The 21,531-nt window shown below is 45.0% G+C and overlaps 1 protein-coding gene and 1 long non-coding RNA gene across 2 annotated transcripts in view; one reads left to right on the top strand and one right to left on the bottom strand.

Moving 5' to 3' along the window:
* Positions 1–14,436, bottom strand: part of LOC136467289 (uncharacterized) — a 233,004-nt gene extending 218,568 nt beyond the window's left edge. Inside the window, exons 1-10 of the mRNA XM_066465933.1 lie at positions 13,076–14,436; positions 11,507–11,986; positions 11,124–11,425; positions 9,650–10,375; positions 9,287–9,565; positions 8,620–8,781; positions 7,590–8,525; positions 7,287–7,502; positions 6,493–6,753; positions 4,637–5,459 (exon numbers count right to left, since the gene is read on the bottom strand). Of these exons, the coding sequence (XP_066322030.1) occupies positions 5,109–5,459; positions 6,493–6,753; positions 7,287–7,502; positions 7,590–8,525; positions 8,620–8,781; positions 9,287–9,565; positions 9,650–10,375; positions 11,124–11,425; positions 11,507–11,986; positions 13,076–14,360 (4,998 nt within the window). The 5' untranslated portion in view covers positions 14,361–14,436 and the 3' untranslated portion in view covers positions 4,637–5,108. The remainder of the gene's footprint in view (positions 1–4,636; positions 5,460–6,492; positions 6,754–7,286; positions 7,503–7,589; positions 8,526–8,619; positions 8,782–9,286; positions 9,566–9,649; positions 10,376–11,123; positions 11,426–11,506; positions 11,987–13,075) is intronic.
* Positions 1–21,531, top strand: part of LOC136467292 (uncharacterized) — a 218,258-nt gene that overhangs the window by 135,914 nt on the left and 60,813 nt on the right. The window lies entirely within an intron of this gene.

A 21,531-nucleotide genomic window follows, 5' to 3' on the forward strand; every position in this document is an offset into this window, starting at 1 on the left:
CCGGCCGAGGCTTTTGGCGGGGGATCGGCCGGGACCCGTGGTGAGGGGGCCTCGGGCGAATCGGAGGATCGGGCGAGGCTCGCGGTGACGGGCCTCGGGCGAGTCGGAGAATCGGCCGAGGCCAGCAGCGTTTTGGCTGATATCGATCTTTACGAAGTCTAAGCAATCGTTTTTTGGGTCTTGCTTAGGGTACCCCTTCTCACGGTATCCGACAGTAATCTTATTTTAGTTCCAGAGCCAAGGGGCTAGTGCCATATCTCCTCCTGCTAGAGCGTGAACTGAAGTGATGGCGCCATTGGCCCTGGCGCTACAACCAAGCAGTAAAACGGCTAATATAACAATGGTGCAAATCTGTAGTTGTAACAACCCCAAAAATTGCTCTGGAGTTCAGCCTATCGCTTCATTGAGTGGTTGCACAAGCACTTGTAATAAGAAGACAAAATTAATAATGATGTTGAACATGAGTAATATTTAAGTCAACATCGGTTTATTTCAAAGGAAACTAACCGATTGATGCCAAATTAAAAAGCAGATAATTGGGCAAGTTACCTGGTGAGTCATTTGTTGTAGTATTGATATCTAGTTTCGATTACATAATCCAGCAAAACTGCCAGAGACGTACGTGACGTACGTATACTTTCACAAGGGTTGATTGTTTGCTCGTTGGTCCGCGTAGACGCAATGCAGCATTTCATCGAACAGGTCGCGGGGACACGAGGTGTGCTATGCCCGTACGCTGCTGGCACACTCGCAGCTGCCCGAGGGCGAGGACAGTTGCTATTGCAGTTGGACCTCCTGTAATCCTGTAGCTGCTGGCCGAGCCCACTCGGATCGTCCGCACCAGGTCCCGTTGCTCTCTCGCGCCGCCCTTTGCCGGTGCAGACAGCTTGTGCCATCTGGGCAGGTGCGACGCCCCTCGTGGCGAGCAGCGGCGGTGGTGCCACGGCCTCGACGGGGGCGCGGGCGTCGAACGGCGACGCCGCTTCGGCGGTGGCGGCAGTGGCACTCGGCAGCGCGCCTTGGGTGGGGGTTGCGACGGGGGCGAGGGCGGGAGTGGTGGCCGCCGCGGAAGCGTGGCGTGGGCCTGTGGGAAGAGGAGCGTCGGGCCTCCCGTTAAGGCAGCGCTCGGCAGCGCGGCCTGAGTGGAAGCTAGGACGGGGGCAGCCCTCGGCGGGGACGGGAGCTGCGGCGGCGCGGCATGGGGCTACGGGAGGAGGAGCGCCGGAATTCGGGAATGGGAGAGCATGGCACGGGAGGACGGATCGAAGTCAGGCCCGAGCGGAAGGCAGGCCGGCCTAGAGAGCATGGCACGGGAGGACGGATCGAAGTCAGGCCCGAGCGGAAGGCAGGCCGGCAGGGTTGATTTCGGTAAAGTTCGAGGGTTTTTTTGAAAATAAATATGAGAGGAGATCTGGACTGCGGGTTGATTCGACTAAAGTTCGAGGTTTTTTTTTGCAAAAAGACCGCGGCTCGCCTGATCTGGACCGTCTGAGCGCCCGATCGAATGGCAAAAAAAAAGCACGCGACGTGACACGCTGACTGGCCAGCTTTTGGAGGCAGGGTTCATATGGTAAGATTCGTGTCTACAAGCACCTGAGTCCTGGGGATGAGACAATTGACGTCCAAGCCAGACCGTACTAATCCTCCAGATTGGAGGATTAAATTCTTCACCCAGCTGTTTGTCAATCACTCACAAATCCGGGGCTCAACCATCTACAAGATTAGCAGGACCCTTAATAGAACGGCCGATACTCTAGCAAAACAGGCTTACACTCTCTCTCAGTCTAATTCTACACCTTGTGAGCCTGTATGTTAAAATTCTACTCATGTTACACCAGTGCCCATTGTCGGACGCACTGTCATCTGTAAGCATAAACTCTATACGCATCATTGCAGCTAGGTGCTGCTGAAATAAATCTGTTTGTTGTCAAAAAAAAAACACCATGGCGTCCCGCCTCCCGAGTACAATTAGCATGCCTAGCAAGATTATGAGCATCAATGCACATAACACTAGCGTGGCTCTCTCAGTTGTGGGTGCGTGTGCGTAGCTTCACTTCACTCGCCAGAGTTCTAAATCCTGGTGTGCATATATTTTTGGGTGTTTGCGAGTCTAATTTAACAGTCGTGTGTGTAGCCTCACTAGAGAAATCTATTACAGTCTATCGTCCAGTGGCGGAGGACGGGAAAAAAATTTAAGGTAATAGTGAAATCGATAACTTTGATATAAGATATTTCTCAGTATATTAGTTTATACACATATATAACATATCATGATCGTCACCTACTACAAAAGTAAAAATATTTAGAATAAAAAGAAAGATACAAGTAGTCAATAGACTAACCAAGTGACGATTGCGTCTAGGCGATACAGGCGATTGCACTTGTATATTAAAGCACACATGCCAATTAATGTATAGCAAATTTGCTATCTACAAAATTATATATGTACCTCTTGTTTTAGAATAATTTATGTTCGTTGTGATTCATAAATTAATCAAACAAACTTAGTAATTAATTAATTAATAATCAAGCATCCTAACTAATAAAAAATTGTACAAATAGGAAACTCTGAAACTCACATACGCCAGGACCGATGAGAAATTCAGACTTTTAGGCCCTGTTCGCTTGCCTTACAGGTCATACTTTTTCAGCCAACGAACAACAACAAATTAGTCAACGGTACTTTTATCAGCCAAGCGAACCGAGGATTAGAGTCTGCCCCTAAGCAAACACAGTAGCTCGTTGACGACGCCAGGAAGAGAACGTCCAGGTAATAGTCGAGTCGTTACTGGTCGTCTTCCTCTAGCTGCCTGCTGAGAGTCTATAACAGTGAAACCTCATCTTCCTTAATATATCCATGGTAAAAAGTGATTTGAGGGTAAAATTTTCTAAGAATTCAAGGTATGGCCAGCGCCATACCGTGCCATTGCAAGAGCTCCGCCCCGGCTATCGTCTATGCATATGGCCGTGTCATGCAAAAAATGAAAAAAGGAATAGCTTCCCAGTTCCCACTCTGGGCTGAATTAACAGAATCGCTCGAGCCCACCAACCTATTCCTGAGTCCTGACGCGGTCTCAACGGCCCTAACAACGCTCTCACAGGGCAGGCTAACTCGACGTCAAGCCCTTGGGCCGTTTAGTAGGAGGCGAGGAGTGACGGCGCTGAAAAAGGCGGGAATTTCCATGCTGCGCCGGCGGCTCTAAAGCCACCACGACCGTGCGGTGCCCACTGCCTACATCTCTCTTCAACGCCGGCCCGGTCACTGCCTGCTTCTCTCTTCAGCGCGACAGCTCGCTTCGGCGTTCCCGGTGCTCAATAGACTGGCAACTGACAACTCAACAGTGTGTTGCCAATTGACACTGCTTAGGTCTTCGAGAAAAGAAGAAGAAGACACTGCTTAGGTCTTGCGCCGCAGCAATTTGGCCGTCGTACCATGGGGCAAGAGCCCAAGAGGTGTGGTTTTGAGACTCGACCGAGCATCGACTAGCATTTCTCTGCTTCCAAGTTCCAAGCACTGGAGGACCGAGCAAGGCTCGGTTGGCTAGCTGCGCCGGCGTGCGAGCAGCCCACCGGAGTTCGATCCGACGCCGTTGCCTAGGATTTTCCCGGGATTTCTCCGGCGCCTCGCACGGATGGAGCAGCCGTGTTTCTGAAGACTTTACTACAACTTGTACTCCAAAAAAGGACCCCCGTAGCTGAATGCAAGCAACTTAAGAATGCGCCAGAAAACGTTGGGCAGCAAATCAGGATATCGATTAACCAAAGTTGGCACAGGAGATAAATAAGAGTTCAATACACAAGGCAACACCTGAACACTTATCAAGCACTGCCACTTAGATCGACAAACTTTAAAAACATATTTTTAGGTCACTATGCTTAAACTTGTGAATTGGTGCACCATAGTTTAGCCACAGTCACGGGCGGAGCTACAGGGTATGCCAGGTATGCACTGGCATACCCTGCAGATCCAGCATGTATTGGAGTATATATACTGTATTTGAAAAACAAAACAAAAGAAAAGAACACTTACCTATAGGCTCCAGAACTGAAAACGGACGCAACGCTAGCAGCCTAACTTTGTCGAGATGGCCTTTGCAGCTTTGCTGCTTTTCTCCAGTGTCCAGGGCTATGCGCCCAGAGTCACACGGATGGGAGATCCAGGACCCCAGGTCCTATCATGGTGACACCTTGGCAAGTCCTGACAACTAATGTGGTGACGCCTTGGCTTCTAGGATCCAACGCACCATCTGCCCTCATCCATTCATCTACTGTAAGTTTGGAGCTAGGGGGCTCGGTTGTTGCCTGCTAGCTGCGCGTGCATGGCTAACAAGCAAAGGCGACTGTCTGAGACACCAAGACGTAATTCAGTCTTTGCCCTTTTCTCTTCTTTTTCATGTAGAAAAATCTTGTCACTTTCATCAGTACCAATATTGAGTCATCCCTACGTTACAAGTTTTACCACAGCTACTGAATTACTATTACCAAATTATGTTCCAAATTTAACTATTATTACCAAATTACGTTGCCAATTTTACTACCGTTACCAAATTGCTAAATGATTTACCGAATTATATAGAAATTTTTTTGGACGGCATACCCCGAAATAAAATCCTAGATTCGCCATTCGCCAGTGCACCTTTTTTACAAGTTTAGAGACATGCAGTGCAATCTAGCAAGTTTAGGAACCTACGAATATGTTTTTTAACTTCATGGACCTAAGTGACACCTCTCACGGACCACTGAGTATTTAACTCTAAATAAAATAAAGCCTCGAGCTCGGTTACCTTTACCTACCGCAACTGTCTTCGAAAACAAATGAACCTGGATGCTTTTAGAAGTGAACAAGCACAACCATTCCCATAGCCCTCCACTTTCACCTGATATTTCCATCGGTTTCCTTGATTATTACATACATTATTTCATATCAAGCCCTTCACGCCCATGCGATATCAAGCCGACGGCACTACCAAGTAAGTACAAGAAGAAAGCCTGACGGAAGGCCAGGAACAAAAAGGCTATCACGTTGGGCTTGCTCAGCGGCTGCAAAATACGCCCAGGCAAAAGTCGCCCGTTGAATCAAATGCACAAAATCGCCACCCCTTTCTCACTCAGCTCGGATTGAACCAGCGGCCCGTCGCGCCGTTCAGGTGCCCATTCCCATGGATCCCTGCACCATTGGGTGCCATTGGGGATGTGGGGATCCGTGAGGACGGAGGGCCAACTGCCACTGAAGGAGGCGAGGAGAATAGAGCGGGGATGTGAGAAAGGGCGGGGCCACCCAAGAGATGGCTGCTACCTTTCCTTTGCTGGATAGCTTTGATCTGCCTTAAACTCTGCTCGTGGATGTTTGCAAGTGCCTCCAGCTCATCCAACGACAGTGATTCGACGCCAACACCATATAGTGGAGCGTGCCGGGCCATCTCTTCTTGGAGTGACGTTTCAAGTGTCCGAATGTATTGCTGAAAATGATGATACATCAGTAAACATTATAGGTTAGTTGTGATACAAGGTTCTACACTAGTAATAAGGGCAGCAGCAGGAAAATAATGTGAAATTGCCAAATTGGTCATGATAATGAGTACCCTGGGCCATTCAAAGCTGTTCATAACCAGCACATACTAGCTGAAGAACAAGTACAGCTCAGGTAGTGATGACAGACATAAAAAAAGTTACTAATCCACCACAGAAATTGCATGTTCGCAATGTTGTAATCAGTAAGGTCCATAGAGTTTTGCTCGGCATTCAATTAGATCAATTAAAAATAACGCAGGGTTCATCCAAAAACCAGGCATACTATTTGGACTACCTATCTAAAAATCAATATGCAAAATACAGGCAATGGGAAATTATATGGCACCCTCTTTAGCTCAAATATCAAGTTGCAATATTTCAAAAAAAATCATCACAAAAATCATGTATTTATTGATGTTGATATTAAAAACAGAAGTGTCACTGTCAGCACATGATGAACACTGCCAAGTTGACTGCTTGTCTATTTTGTTTCTTGACATCTGGGAGTAATTTCAAACTGAATTGTTGTGGCTATACTTAACTTTATATGTACTACATACATGATTTTTGTGATTATTTTTTTAAACATTGCAACATGGTATTTTAGCTAACGAGGGCACCAGCCCCCCTGGGCACCAAATCTGCACTCTACAGGCAATACTGTTTCCCGATGTCATGGACAAGTCCCTAAAAACGTATGATGATATTGACTAATACTCCCTCCGTTCCAAATTATAAGTCGCTTTGTCTTTTTTGGTTAATCCATTTTGCTATGTATCTAGATATATACATAGCAAAATGGATTAACCAAAAAAGACAAAGCGACTTATAATTTGGAACGGAGGGAGTACATCTTTGCGACAAAAAAAACTATGAAACGAATTGTCATATTTTTAACAAGGCATTTGAAGTAGTCAATATAGGTGCAACTGTGGAACATACAGTAGTTGTGGAAACATAAAAAATTAGCAAGGTGGAAACCTGGCAAACTTGCAGTTTGGATTCCATCCCATCAATGTATGCTTCACAACGAGTAATTTGCTCTTCTTTTTCCTTTTTTTCTCCCTCTGTTTGCCCAACTGTCTGTGTCAGCCTTCTCACTTCATTCTCAAGTGATTTTCGAATTTCTTCACGAGTCTGTGTTTCAGCTGCATAACGTTTTAATTCATCCTCAAACCTTTTCCTTGAAGCTTCAGCATTCTTCAGCCGTTCTGCTAATGTATTTTTCTCCTTTGTCACTTTCTGCAGCACATAGCACATTAGTTTGGTTGTTTAAAAATGTATAGCAAATACCATAGGTATCATTTGAAATGTAAACAGTTACAAGAAGGTCATGATAACTGATATCTCTACTCCCTCCGGTCCAGTTTATAAGGCGCACACACACATATCAAGATTCAGACTTCACAATCTTTGACCAATAATTTGGCAAACAATTTTTAAATTGTAAAACAAACTTGATACGGTTTCTTAAAACAGTGAGTGCGCTTTCATCCTACACTTAACCTCAATCATAAGGGATAAGTTCTGCATACTGCATATAGAGACTCAAAGTCAAGGTGTGCAGACATATTAAGAATAACTCAACACAAACTACAATGGTAGCCAAAAGAAAACACGGCAAGGAAACAACTAAAAAACATTTATTTCGACAATCGGTATCATAACCAGTCTATCAAACAATTGATGACAAGAAACACAACAGAAACAGATGAACAGTTTATTTTGATCAGCATAAACACATCTTTGACACATGTTTAGGATTACAACTTTACCTTTAATTCTTCACGTTTCCGTGCTTTCACCAAGGAGAGTTGTGACTCTGCATCATTAAGACGATCATGAAGATTCCTCTTTTCAGCAGAGAGCTTTGCAATCTGATCACCTTTCTCTGATCGCACCCATTCCAACTGATTCTCAATCTCTCGCATCTGATCGGATAATGCCTTCTTCTCACGAGTAAAACGGTCCCTCTCAGCTTTTAGCTCAGACTACAGCAATGAGAAAATCAATAAATGTTAGGCTAACAAACAAAGATGAAAAAAAAGGGTTAACAGCTGGTCACAACAAAGAAATACCCTTAGACCGCCAAAAGTTGCCTCCAACTCAGTTCGCTGTTGGTTTAGTGCAATCTTTTCGTTGGTGAAATTTGTTTGCTCCATTTCCATGTCCTCTCGAAGACGAATATTTTCATCTTCAGTAGCACATATTTGGTGCCAAAGATTTGCACGGTCAGCCTGAGCAACTTCAGCAACCTCACGCATCACGTTCAAAACAGGTCTCGCGATCCCATACTCCTCCTTAACAAGAAACACCAAGACATCCATATCGATGTCAACTGCTCGGCAGTTATCTGATGTATTCGTTGCTCGTTCAACAAGGCCCTTAAGAATTCTATATCTATAATGATCCTCGGCATAGATCTTAAATATGATAGCGTAAAGCATCCGCACAAAATCTTGAACCTTCGTTTCTGTAGATAGAGATAACACCTCACCAAGTGCAAGGACTGAAGTGAAATCATTTTCTTGGACAGATAAAGGTTCAAACTGCCCATCTAACAGAACTTGTTTGTTCTGTGAATCATTCACAACAGACCCAGACTTTGAACTTGACCTGTAAGAATGTCTTCTTTCCAGCACCATGGCTACTAATTGTAGACCAAAGGACCCTCGCAATAAAGCCGTCTCAAAAACCTGTGCGACTTCAACAAATAATCCAGGCATTGATAACATTTCTATCAGTGCAAAAACATCTGATAGATGACTTCTTCCATGCACAGCTTGCTCTTGCCAAGAATACATCCCTTCAGCTGAAAGCCCATCCGTAGAACAAGTACTACAAGGCGATGTTGATGATAGACAATTGTTTTCAGGCTCACAATCAGAATCAATATCCTTCAATATAGCTTCAGCTACATCTGGCTGGGTTTGAATTGTTTTAGACAAAAAGTCAAGCACGCAATGTGGAACTTCAGTTCCCAAATCTTTCAATCTCCATCTAACAGCTCTAACCTTTGGAAATAAAAAAACCAAAGCAGTTAATGATATGAAAAGTGGGAAGATGCTGAGCAAGAAGAAAGTAAAGAAGCATGACTGGTAAACATACCGCTACAGAAAGATGCTGACACTGTGATGCCGCCTTAAGAACATAAGTAATGGCAGATACAAGAGGCTCATCGTTTGAGTCAGACAATAATTCAAGTGCATGAACAGATGCTTGTTTCCAGATATCACTTTCAAGTTCTAACTCAGAAAGAGCACCAAAAACCTACCATAATTAATTGAAAAAAGAATCGTATCAAGTATTAGTTGTTCACATATATTTTATATAAGCTAATCAAGCACAATAGCTATCCACAAATACAATCATATAAGTCACAAACCCACAATACATACAGTAGAACAAATGCAGATACATCAGCTATTCATTCCCAAAATAGCGGAAACCATATGCTTTCACACAACAAAATTACTGAAAAGTGTCCAAAAAGTTAAATTAGCCAAAACCATACTCCTTTTTGTAAGGGCCGCACACAAGCCAAGGTGCAAACTTCTTAATCTTTGATAAAGAAATAAGATTTTGTAGATTATAACATACAGATTCAGTACAATTGGATTTATATTTGAAAGTACTTTCATATGATGTCAATCTCATGGTCATTAACAATATAACATAAGAGATATTAACAGTCAAAGCGTAGCCTTGGAGACCATCCCGGGTCAATACATGCCCCATAGTAGCACCATAGCATAGTCTTAGGAGGCAAACTTACTGGCAATCTCAATGAAGGCTCTGCATCTGGCTTTTGAAGATGATCTAACAGGGCACAAGCTGCAAGGGAGTGTTCCGAACCATCCACCAACTTTGGTACAAGGGAAATCAAATCTTGCTGGAGCTGTTTTGGAGCTTTGTCGAGGACAAGTGCAATCTTCCGGACAGCCTGGGGCCGCCTTCTTGGTTCACGGCATCCATGTGGGACAGCGCTGTCCAATGCCCTCAATGAATTAACAATCAACCCTAACAGTTCCTCTGATTGCTCTGGCCATTTTGACTGAGAAAAAAAATTGGTCGAATCATACACTAACTGAAGGAATGTGATCATAAAGGTTAAAAAATAATAAACCTCAAATCATACCGAGGAAGCCAGCTCGGGGCCTTCATCTGCTGGCAAATCAGCAGCAGATGTTTCTGGAGTAAAACAGGAATGTTCTAGATTATTTACAGCGATCTCAGTTGCAGCCAAATCTGTATTACACATTGCAGGACTATCTCGAATATCATCACTATTAGATTCCACCCTTGTATACACATCACTGCATGCACATTCTGTTAGTTCACCTTCAATGCTAAGCTCTGGTGGAGAGCTATCCCCATTTGAATCAGGAGAAGCTTTAGTGCTTGCTGAGGAACCACTTTCTTCTGAAGGTTGGCAACACTCAACCATTATATCTAGAAGCAAATCTATGATAGCCTGCTTCAAGGCACTAACCCCCATCAACAAGCTAATGAGACTTGTGGAGCTTGAGCTTGAATCACACTTTGAAGCATCTTTCTTTCCACCATTCTTGGTGGATACTTTGGTTGGAAGAAGCATACGCTTAACTTTTGCTGGGTTATCCAGATAAACACGCAGACCAGTAAGGAATCCAGCTATTGCAGTAGCATCTGTTAGAATTTTCTCTCTTAAAGTAACCTGTGGTTGAGTATAGTTATCTTCGTATGTAAGAGAAAATCCAGCTCTCGAGAGGAGGTTCCGGAAAATATCCTCCTCATCACCACTCATATCTTCGCTATCTTCAGAATCAACAAGTTCATCAGGATCTGTCGACAATTCATCCTGGTCATCATCTGAGGCCCAAACCTGGTAGACAAGTTAATTATGAGCCTAATAAGAAAAGAGCACTGTCTGCCATATGAGCACATCTGGTTATCAGTTCCAAGAATGTACCATGAACAAAATGTACATTTATAACAGTGTCACATTAGGAAGGACTACAACTTGTGCACAAGCACAGCTACAACTTACATACAAATATCATGCTATGACCCATATAAAATCCTTCAAAGGTCAAAAGACTAAAGTCTACTTACTCAACAATAGTTAACTAATCCAGCACATACTGTTATCTTCCGAAGATGTTACACCCGTTCAAAAAGGAAAAAAGGGGCGGGGGATCAGAGGACATCCCATTGCTTTGAGTGGACTAGCAAATATGAAGCATCATTGCAATATGTGGCAGGACACATTTCCTATAGGCCATAACTAGGCCAGCATAGTCCTCAGCAGTAACAAGCACAAAAAACGTAACTAAAACAGTAAACAAAAGGGCCAAGAGATGCCTGCTTCAACATGGATAGCTGATGCTACACAAGCCTCATTAAACAATGCAATTCAATCATTCCCATGCTAAAAAAATTATGGGTTCACAGGACTCTTAACTGCAATCTGATAGGTGCACAGTTTGCTATGCTTACAATTGTTTTCATTGGCATATGCTGTAGCAAATCAGTAAAACTCTACTTATCAGCTGCTTCACTAAACTGCCTCCGCCTATGCATTAAAAAGCACAAATAGACAAGACATGAAGAAAAAGCAAATGAAAACTCACCTCAAGATCAGAGAAATCAAACCATGGGCAACAGTCTATGATTTCACAAGTGAAAATAACAGTGTCCCGGACAAGAAAGCCAGCATCAGTGTCAACCATGTCCGAAGTCTTCATAAACTGGAGAACTGAATTATTCCATGTTTTCGTGCAGATTGAAGATTCCTTGCACACAGTTTTTGCAGAATTCTTCTGGTTAACTATAGCCATTTTATAATGCACCCAAAAGTTCTTATCAGGATCATACCCAGATGACTGATCACTCTCCAAGTATATGCAGATCGTATCAAACGACTCATATACACCTGCAAGTTACGATGAGGTAAACAGAAAGTAAGGGTTTGGTGCAGCTGTATAAGACAAGAAAGTGAATAAATTTACTTTACCTATCCGCAGCTCACAACCCCCAGCCTGAAAAAATTTACTAAAAATCTTTCTGGACTCCATAATCTCCTTAAAAGACAAGAAATTTTCCACTTTCCATGTGAATGATGGCCGCTTTGGTAAAGCTTCAATCTGACATCCATAAGTTGAACTGCATATTTCAGAATCTTCATCGGTAAGCTCTTGCATAGTTGCTGTTTCCTTCAGAATGAGAACCTCGGCTGAAAACACAACGGTATCCTGCACGAGAAAACCTGCATCCTGATCAAAGAGGCTAGTTAATGTCACAAATTCGCGCGAACCCCAATCTTTCGCTGACTTAGAGTAACGATTCTGAGACTCTTTCGTGATCGACTTCTCCTCCACTTTTTGGTTGATGACAGAGAGACGATGGCTCACAAAGCAACTCCATTCAGTAGTTGTGTTTCGGGGATCTGTAACTTCCAGAAACACTGACAGGTGGCATGGTGGTTGAGACTGCCCTGGTTGCAGCAACATAAACAAAACCAAGTGAAAGGATCAGTACCGAATTCTAAGAATGCCCACATATGCAACATTAACAAGTAATCATACTCAGATGCTACTGAAAAATGGACACAGTTTTCTTGTAGTGAAAACAAGTTCAAACTTCTAATGGACTAAAACATTGGGACTGCCATAGAAATATGGACTCAGTGGCTGCAGTTACTGCCCCCAAACAAAACTAAGTACTTGGTCTATAACACTGAATTCAATATCAAGGGAAGGAGCCCCAGGAAACCCAAGTTGCGGCTGCATTTGCAAATGCATATTCTACTTCAAAAGTGGAACATAAGGTCAATTTGATGCTTCGATGTAGTCTATAGTCATATAGTGTAATCATGAGTCAACTCTTGGATCAGCTCCAACAAAAATTGGCACTGTTTCACAATCAAAACAAAAGAAAAAAAATCAACACTCACTGTGGTGCTCTATGAATGCTGCTACATGGGGAAAATAACACTTGTCAGTGGCATCCATTGGTTTTATGCCACACGAATAAGCACTTCATTAACAGGGATCTTGGATGGACAAAATGTTAAATCAACATGATATATTGCTTTGGAAGAGGCAGCAGCTACTTATACAAGATAAAAAGTGTGTCTGCCATCCACAGGGACAAGTAGGACAGCTTATATGAGAGCAATAGTTATAAGCCACACCTAAGAGAGAGAAGTTATGCCAGTGTATTCATTGATTGCCTGATTGGTACATTAACTATTAGCTATTGTTTCTAGGTACAAATTAAGAATTGATTTTTATGGTGAAAATTTCATTAATTCCAAATGAATGTCAAACTTCAAATGCATGTCTGGATTTCACCGTTACAATTCCCGAACCAATTTAATCAAGCACCTCTGACCATTGATTCACATTTTTTCAATCATTAAGTATCTAAAAGATGTGTGCAGACCATGCAGGTGTACACATGCTTAGTTGCTTACAGCATTTCACGAAGTTTCACTCCACAAGCAGTTCAATGTATGTCCGAACAGAATCCACAAAGTCAATTTCAAAGCTACCATATGAGAAGCATAAGCCCTAGTGCTTACCCCGTGGATAAACAATAAGACGGCAATCTCGATTCCCAACTTGAAACCGTCTGCTTTTGATACACAGACCAGCGATCTTGCGCTTTTTGAGAAGCTCCTTGAGTCTTGTGAAGCTTTCAATCCTCCAAACAAACTTCCCAAAGTGTCCATCTGACTTCCTAGCCCCAGCACGCCCACCACCAGCACCGCATATTCCGGGAACCATTGGCAAGCTCCGAGTGAATGAGTTTGACTCTTTTATGACATGCACTGAGGCACTAAACACCACAGCTCCATCTACCAGGTATCCGCTATCAGCAGCCAAAAACTCATCCATCTTGACGTATTCTCCCCAACCTAGACTGGCACTGTCCGCCCCAAACCGACCATACGAGTCCTTGTGGATATGGCTCCCACCAGACCTCTGATTAAGGATCGAAATGCGGAAAAGACACCAGCACCCGCGATCACCATCTGGCACACCACTCCCTGTACCACCTGATGCCAATGCCGATGCCGATGACCCAGATGCTACCTGCACAACGGGCTCCTTGCTTTCCAGACAAACAGATAAATGTTCTGCGCCAGAGACATTGCTCTGATAGACGCTAATCCGGAGCCCGCAGTCAGTCCCACCAGCAGAGGCAGCGGCAGGGAAGAATGCAGGGCTCATGATCTTCTGTGTGCGGATCATTTCTCGGAAGAGGCCAAAATTGAGCACCTTCCAGGTAAAACGGCCGTCGGCATCTGCGAAGGAGGCCGCCTCGGAGAGCACAGATATGTCAGCAGCAATGACGAGGGCGTCGTGGGGCTGGAAGAGGAAGGCGGCGGCGGAGGAGGGCGCAAAATCGCACCAGCCGTGGGAGCGCTTCTTGGACGAGAATCGGTGCCAGGAATCGCGGCCCAACGACTTGGCGGGATCGGTGGGGTGCACGACGGAGAGGCGGTAGCTGAGGAAGCAGTCCCATTTGGAGGAGGTGGTGGTCGTGGAGGATGACGACGACAACACCGGGGTTTTGGGGTCGAGGACCTGTAGGTAGAGGGAGAGGTACCCGGGCAGCGCCTGCGAGTCGCCGCGCGGGTAGAGGAGGAGGCGGCAGTCGAAGCCGCCGACCTCGAAGTACCGGCTGTAGAAGGTGCGGGCGCGGGTGCGGGGGAAGTCCGGGAGCGTCCACCGGCAGGAGGCGGAGGCGTCCCCGCGGCGGTCGACCGTGAACGTCGCCGACGTAGAGTCGGACGGCGAAGGCGAAGGGTCATCGGTGGTGACCGCCGCCGCGGCGGCGGCGGCGGAAGTGGTGGGCTTCATGGATTGGGGATTTTGGTTTATTTTTCGGGGTGTGTTTTCTCCCTACTTTTTTTTCTTTGGTCTTTGGCTCTTGGAGATGCAGGAGCGAAGGCTTTGGTTGGGGAGGCGACGAGGGTGTTGCCACTGGCGTGCTGTTTTTTATTTGTTTATTTATTTCTGTTTTCCTACCTATTCTTCCGTTTCTTTATTTTTGGTAATCAATAATGCCACAAGTAGTATGATTCACATTTCATATTTTCTTCTTCCTAGAGTGAATGTGCTACATGAATAAAGCTCTGGCTGCAAGTCGAGAAGTTTGGTTGGGGAGAGGGGGATGTGAGGTTTTAAGACCTAACTTAATCTCTCGGCTAATTAAAAATCAGGGTTGACAATTGTTCATATGTGTGACTAGCTTGTAAGAATTCATGAATGTTGTTTTGGTAATATAATCTAGTTTGATATTATATTTTTGTATTCCTAAACAAATATAGGCTTAATCCTTGGGAAGTTTGTAAATTCGTTATGTGACGACAAGAAAAGACGTGGTTTCATGGAGTATGTTCAATACAAACGTAGGACAACTAAATAAAGTAATAATAATAAATAAATGACTCAGAGTTAGGTTTGGAAGTGTATTCAATTTGGTCTTTAGTCACTGCATCAGAAAAATTGTTTGTTTCTACTTTTGTCGTGTTTATAGAACAACGCCCACGTGATACATAGTCAAAAATAATACTAGCCGCTAAAACTTATACAATGTCACATAGGAATATAGTTGAAATGACGGTTCTTAAACATTATAAAATATATAATATATAATAGGGAAAGTGTCGTCTATTATAAGATATAATGCTAATGCTTGAAAATAAGAAAGTGAAACATGTATTGGCATGGTTGATAACAATAACCATGAGTAATAGAACAACAGAAATGGCTAACAATAACCATGAGTAATAGAACAACAGAAATGGCTAACAATAACCATGAGTAATAGAACAACAGAAATGGCTAGATACACTCTCGGACTAACAACTTATCTATTGCATATATGTAATAAATGAAAGTGCATCAAGCCCTTTAGTGGGTTTTGGATGATTGAATGACAACATGATTAAAGGTCTAACATATTTGCTAAGTGTTGGACATGATATAGGTTATCTCACAAGTATTTGATGAAAGCCAAAATGATGTATTATTGTATAAACAATCTAGTTCAAACACAAGACAACAATACAAATGTAACCCATGCAAGGCTTATTTATTGTGAGATTTTGATGACTCATGAAAGCAAGCATGTTGAAAAATAATTAATGAGACACGATGGATTGCATATGAAATGGTCTCACTTTTTAGAGCTTGCTATATTGAAAGACAATTATACAAATGATCTTAATGAACGATTCAACACCAAGTGTGACTTGACGGCTTGAGATGGTAAAGCTAGCAAGTAAAGGCTTCGAGGTACTAAGTAAGGGTCAATGGCAAGCGACGGCTTGGCAACCGAGGAACCTAGTTAGGGTGAAAAAGGAAGTACTTGCATTTAGTTGAGGTACCAATCAAACTATAATGGTCACATTGAAATGGAGGATCAAACACATTTGATGATTTGTGGAAGTGACTTGATACATTTGGAGTTAACTCTTATTTATTGAATGCAACTAAGTCACATGCTCGAGATGGCTATGCTCAAGGAGAAAATCAAAATCAACATGACAACACCCTCACTTGATGAAGATTGAAAGCTATGACAATTGGCTTGAAGGGAATCAACTCAAGCGGCTCAACTCCTTTTTCATTACATCTTGAGTTTATATGTATGCCGTACTATTAAGAGGGATGTATCATATTGATAGATATTTATTCGTGATTGCTCAAGCCAACCCATGTGAGGATTGAGTGAAAAAGAGAGCCAAGTGCTAATTTAGTGTGTTGCAGGTCCAAATACCGGACGTGTCCGATATTGGCCTGGCCGTAGCCTCTTCGCTGGTCTTCTCGGTTTGGTACGTCTAGAGTTCCGAGGGTCAGAAGTTCCGACAATCGTCGAGAGTTCCGACACCTCACATGCGCCACTGCCTTAGTGACCGTTGGCGTTGTGCGGTATTGATACCGGACATGTCCGGTATTCCACAACGGCTAGTTAACGGCTAGTTTTTCAAAAAGGGCTATAAATACCCCTTAGCCTCCACCTTTGGGGGCTGCTGATTCTGCTGACTTTCATACACGTTTTTGAGCTTTGAGAACACTCTCCAATCCTCTCTTAGTGAGTGATTGATCCAAATTGCAAAATCCATCTTGTGGGTTGAGTGAGATTCAAAATTGAGAGCAAGCCATCCTTGAGCACTCGTGCATATTTGTTGATCTCATGATTTGCATTTGTTACTCTTGGACTCTTCGGTCCTAGATGGCTAGGCGTCGCTGGAGAGCACCTAAGAGCTCATGGTGTGCCTTGGCAAGTTTGTAACGGTTCGATCCCACCGCCGCAAGGGAAGGAATCATTTAGTGGAAGGAGAAAAAGGAGTTGAAAAAGACTCCGGCTAGAGTGGCCTTCGTGGTCCTCTAGAGCTAACCTTTGTTGAGTCGCTCACAGCTCCCTCAACGGAGAGTAGGACTCGACGGAGTCTGAACTTCAGTAAAACAAATACCGTGTCTCAATGTCCCTTTTCATTTGGTATTTGTGATCCTTGTGTGTTGCTTGAGCTTACATATAGGTTCCTAGATAGTGCCTGCAGCTTGGAAGCAAGGAGGAATCAAAAGGAGCATTTCGGGGGCTAAAGTGCCTAGCCCGTGAATACCGAACGTGTCCGGTATTTCACCCCTGTGTTGTTTTTATTTATTCATCATTCTAACTTTGTGGTGCATGGTTGCAGCTCTTAGATATTTCCTATATACCTTGTTTACTCTGTTGGTTAGCTCGTGAGGGGTTTATTTCTCTGATTAGGAGTTTCCAATCACTTGGAAACTCCAACACTAATCGTTTCTGTATTTTAAAGGGTTGAATTTTTAGAAATGCCTATTCACCCTCCTTCTAGGCGGCATCCTCGGTCCTTTCAATTGGTATCAGAGTAAGGACTCACTAAAAGCTTCACCGTCGTGAGAAAATGATGTCGACGGCTAACGAGTCGGAGTCGGTGCTTCTCCAAAATGATGGTTCAAACTTTCTATCTTGATCAATTTATGCACTCAATGCTTTTAGGGATATTAGTCCTCTTGTTGAGCGTATTGTGGATGCAAGCATCCCTCTTCCGGTAGTTGATTGGAGCAACTATAAAAATATTCCAAAAGAGGAAGAGAGATGTGTGCAACTCAATGCTCAAGTAATTAATGTCATGTTAAGTACATGGAGTGCAGAGGTTCTAGATGAGGCAATCTTCAATGGACAAACACCTCCAGAGAGTGCTCATCTCATTTGGACTAGACTTGTCAATTTGTATGGAAAGTCCAAATGTGATGAGGCATATGAGTTCGAGTCAATGGATAACATGTCCATTGAGTCTTCATGTAGTGGAAAACCTTAAAGAACCAGCAAAGCATCAAGCCGGAACAAGACATGCAAGTCGCAGATGTTGTACTGCTTGGCTACACATACCGGACGTGTCCGGTATTACTGAGACAGCAAGGCAGCAAGCTGACATCTACGACGTTGATCAAGCTCGGTGTTGGCCAAGTGATGAGTCAACCTCAGTACCTCATGATGCTCATCATTTGTGTCTCATGGCCAAGAAAAGCAAGAAGAAAAGTAACAAGAAAAAACAAGAAAAGGAGAAAGCACAAGTGGATGATCAAGATGAGAGCGATGTTTGAGTTGAAGATAACTACAACCTTGATCATCTCAGCTGCAAGGACAAGCTCATCATCATGAAGATAGTAGAAAAGAATGATGAGTTAGAAGAAGAGAATGAGAAACAAGAACAGTCACTCCAAAATCAAGAAATATTTCTCATCTCCAAGTTGGAAGAACTAAAGACTCTAAGTGAAAGGTATGAAAAATTATCAATTGAGCATGCTTTAGTTACTAACTCCTCTTCTAGTGTGACACAACTTGTCGGTGCAAAAAGTGACCAACACGTAAATATTTATAGTTTTGTCGTACATTGTGATCGGAGGTGGCCTAACACTCAATGGCACAGGGTTTATACTGGTTTAGGCAACATGCCCTACATCCAGTTTGAGTTGGTTGGTGACTTTATTTCTAAGCCTAGGTGCTCGAAGTTTGCAGTGGGGTTACAAACGAGAAGGAGAAAGATGGGGGTATAAGAGGTCTGGTCGGACTCCGGTCTGAAGGGCCAAGAGTGACAGGAGCCCCGCTATGACCTAAGTGTTCAAGCGTGTGTTCGTGGTTTGAACCTAGTGGTTCTGTTGTTGTGTACTAGTGAACTTGATCGATCTAAATCAATCTATTGGGAGGGAGCGCATCCCCTTTTATAGATAAAGGGGATGGACTTACAAGTGAGAGAGAGAGAATACGTATGCTACTAAGCCTTGTTGCCCACACCGGTGGTTATAGGATGATGGTAGGCATCCATAATACTGTTGAATATCAGATACACGTGGGAGGTTGTGTTGTCTTCTTTGGGTATGGCAGACGTCGGTGCCTGCCACACTATTGATACCCGAAGGCGTGCAAGGGGTTTTACCATGTTTGCTCAGTATGGTAAATGCCGATGCCCACAACACTGTCGATGCTCAGAGGCATGTGGGGGGAGCCTTACCATATGGGAGTTAATGGTGCCCACAATATTGTAGGGAAAAATGTTGGCGCCTACAACACTACTTAGGTTCTGTTGTGCCAGGGAGGTCGTAGAGTACTATTTCTATAGGTGTACAGGGTACGGTCCCCGATATTATAGTTTGACTTGTGCGCCATGCCTTACTTTCTCTGTCCGTTTCCTAGTCCTTACCGAGCGGGCGTCCCCGGCCGATTGGTTCCAGTCGGCTCTGATTGCGCCAGTCAGAGAAGAGTAGTGAGCAGGGGTTTGGTGCATCCCTAGTCGAAGACGCGGGTTAGAGTCAGAAGTAGTGTTTTGGCCAGGCCTTCTGGTCCGAGAGGCCATCCGGAGGCGGGCTGGAGGCCGAAGCGAGCGCTCCGGTCGGAGAGGTGGGCCAGAGTTGGAAACGGGCGCCGTTCCTCCTCGGCCAGACCTTTTGGTCGATGATTGGATCGCCCTTCTGACCTATCGTTTAGGTACTTGGGCTAGCCCATGAGTTACGCGTTGTTTGCAATGTTACTTGTTGGGCCGAGCCTTTATTGGGAAGCCAGTCCATGAGGGACCTCGGGTTTATGAACCCGACAGGAGCCCCTGAGCCCCCGGGAGATTCGGGTAGAATCGTCTAGGGGATTTTTGTCTTAATGGCGGGTGCATGCGAGCGCACCCGTGGGTGTAGCCCCTGAGCCCCCGAGCCCTCGGGCGATTCGCGCAGAATCGTCTGGGGGGTTTTTCGTGTTGCCAGTGGGGGAGGTTTTGTTTCATCAGTGGGTGCGCGCGAGCGCACCCGTGGGTGTAGCCCCTGAGCCCCCGGGTGATTCGAGCAGGATCGCCTAGGGGTTTTGTCAGCAGGCGTGTGTGCGTGTTTTTTAGTCGAGACAGAGTCGTCAACCAAGGCGTCATTGCACAGCTGAGGTGGTTTAGTTTTAGGGATCGGGCGAGATGGAGTTCGTGGATCCTGGCATTGGTGCGTGCCGTGGGATCGAGGTAATTAGTTTAGGGATCAGACAAGATGGAGCTCGTGGATCCTGGCATTTGTGCACGCCATGGGATCGGGCGAGTCAGAGTCGTAGATCCTGATGGGGCGAGTTCAGGGTCACAAACCTAGGCAATTGGTGTGTAGTCGAGGCATAGCCGAGGAATGGGGTGAGTTCGGGGTCGCAGACCCAGGCGTTTGCTATGCAGTCAAGGTGTAGCCAAGGGATGGGGCGAGTTCAGGGTCGCAGACCCAGGCATTTTGGGTGTCTTGAGCCCCCGAGCCCTGTTGGGCTTTGGTAGGGGTCAGTTTTGAGTTGTGTGCGTTACCCCGTCCTCAGTTTCTCACAACCGGAGGGGCTAAGCTTTGTCGCTTGCCTCGATCGCTCGGGCTCGAGTGACGCGCTCGGTGAGCTCGCTAACGGGTATGATCGAGTGGAATCTGGGTCCATCGTTCGTGATGGGGTCGGCATAGCCCTCTTGTGACATTCCACTGCTCCTTTACCTACAACCCAGCAGATGCCTGGGTCGTTCTAGAGATCGACCCGAGTGGCCTGCTGGCCTCCCCTCGATGGAGATTCTGTAGGCTTGGCAAGAGGTTTAGGGTCGAACAAGAAGGTTGAGATGACCCTGTCTGCTTTGGGGCAGACTAGGCAAGGGCCGCATAGGGCTTATCTGTGTTTTCTCCCCTGGCTCTGTTTGGCATGGAGCGGCCTCGAGCCCTTCATGGGCCAGCCTTCGAACCTTGGTCGGTCGTTGCTCATGTTGAATGAGGCAACTGCTGCTTCGTGACACAACATAGAGCGTTGTGATGCATTTCGCGCGCATGTGCAATGCTTTAGTTCCCGAGCCCCCAGGCGATTCAGGGCCCAAATCGTCTAGGGGGCACGGGCGTATGGAATGAATGTGTGTATGAATGTATGAATGATTATATAAAGAAATAGCTAGGGTCGGTAGTGTTATCTTGATGACTCGAGTGACGGGGTTTGAAGAGCTCCAATCGGAAATGTCTAACCAGAACCTATGCTCGTTGTTCATGATAGAGTCGGCATGGCCTACCTGGGGCATCCCTTTGCTCCTTACCTATCTCTTGGTGTGTTTTTCTAAGCCGTTTGATTGACTTAGGAAGCCCGATGGTCTCTCCTGGCGGAGATCCCGTTGTTTAGGTTTTTTCCAAGTCCCGCCTAGGGAGGCGGAGAGCCGCCTACGCATGGTGATGCTTTGGTTTTTGTGCTCGACATGTGGTAGTGGTGGGCCATACCCAGGCCACATCCTGTCTGACTAGGCATTGTTCCATCTGACCAGGCGTCGTTCCGTCGGTCAGTGTGTGTCCCATCGGTTAGGGTTTGTCCCATCATTTCCCATCCACATTGAATGGGCGAAGGGAGAGAGTTTTTCACTCTGATCCTTTGCCCTTCTTCAGCTGTCGTGTTTCCTCTTTAAATAGGGGAGGGGGAGGTCTTTTCGTCACAATCCTTTGCCTATTATCCAACTATTGCCTCTCCTCCTTCTTT

Source organism: Miscanthus floridulus, chromosome 7, assembly GCF_019320115.1.
Source record: "Miscanthus floridulus cultivar M001 chromosome 7, ASM1932011v1, whole genome shotgun sequence".
Lineage (NCBI taxonomy): Eukaryota > Viridiplantae > Streptophyta > Magnoliopsida > Poales > Poaceae > Miscanthus > Miscanthus floridulus.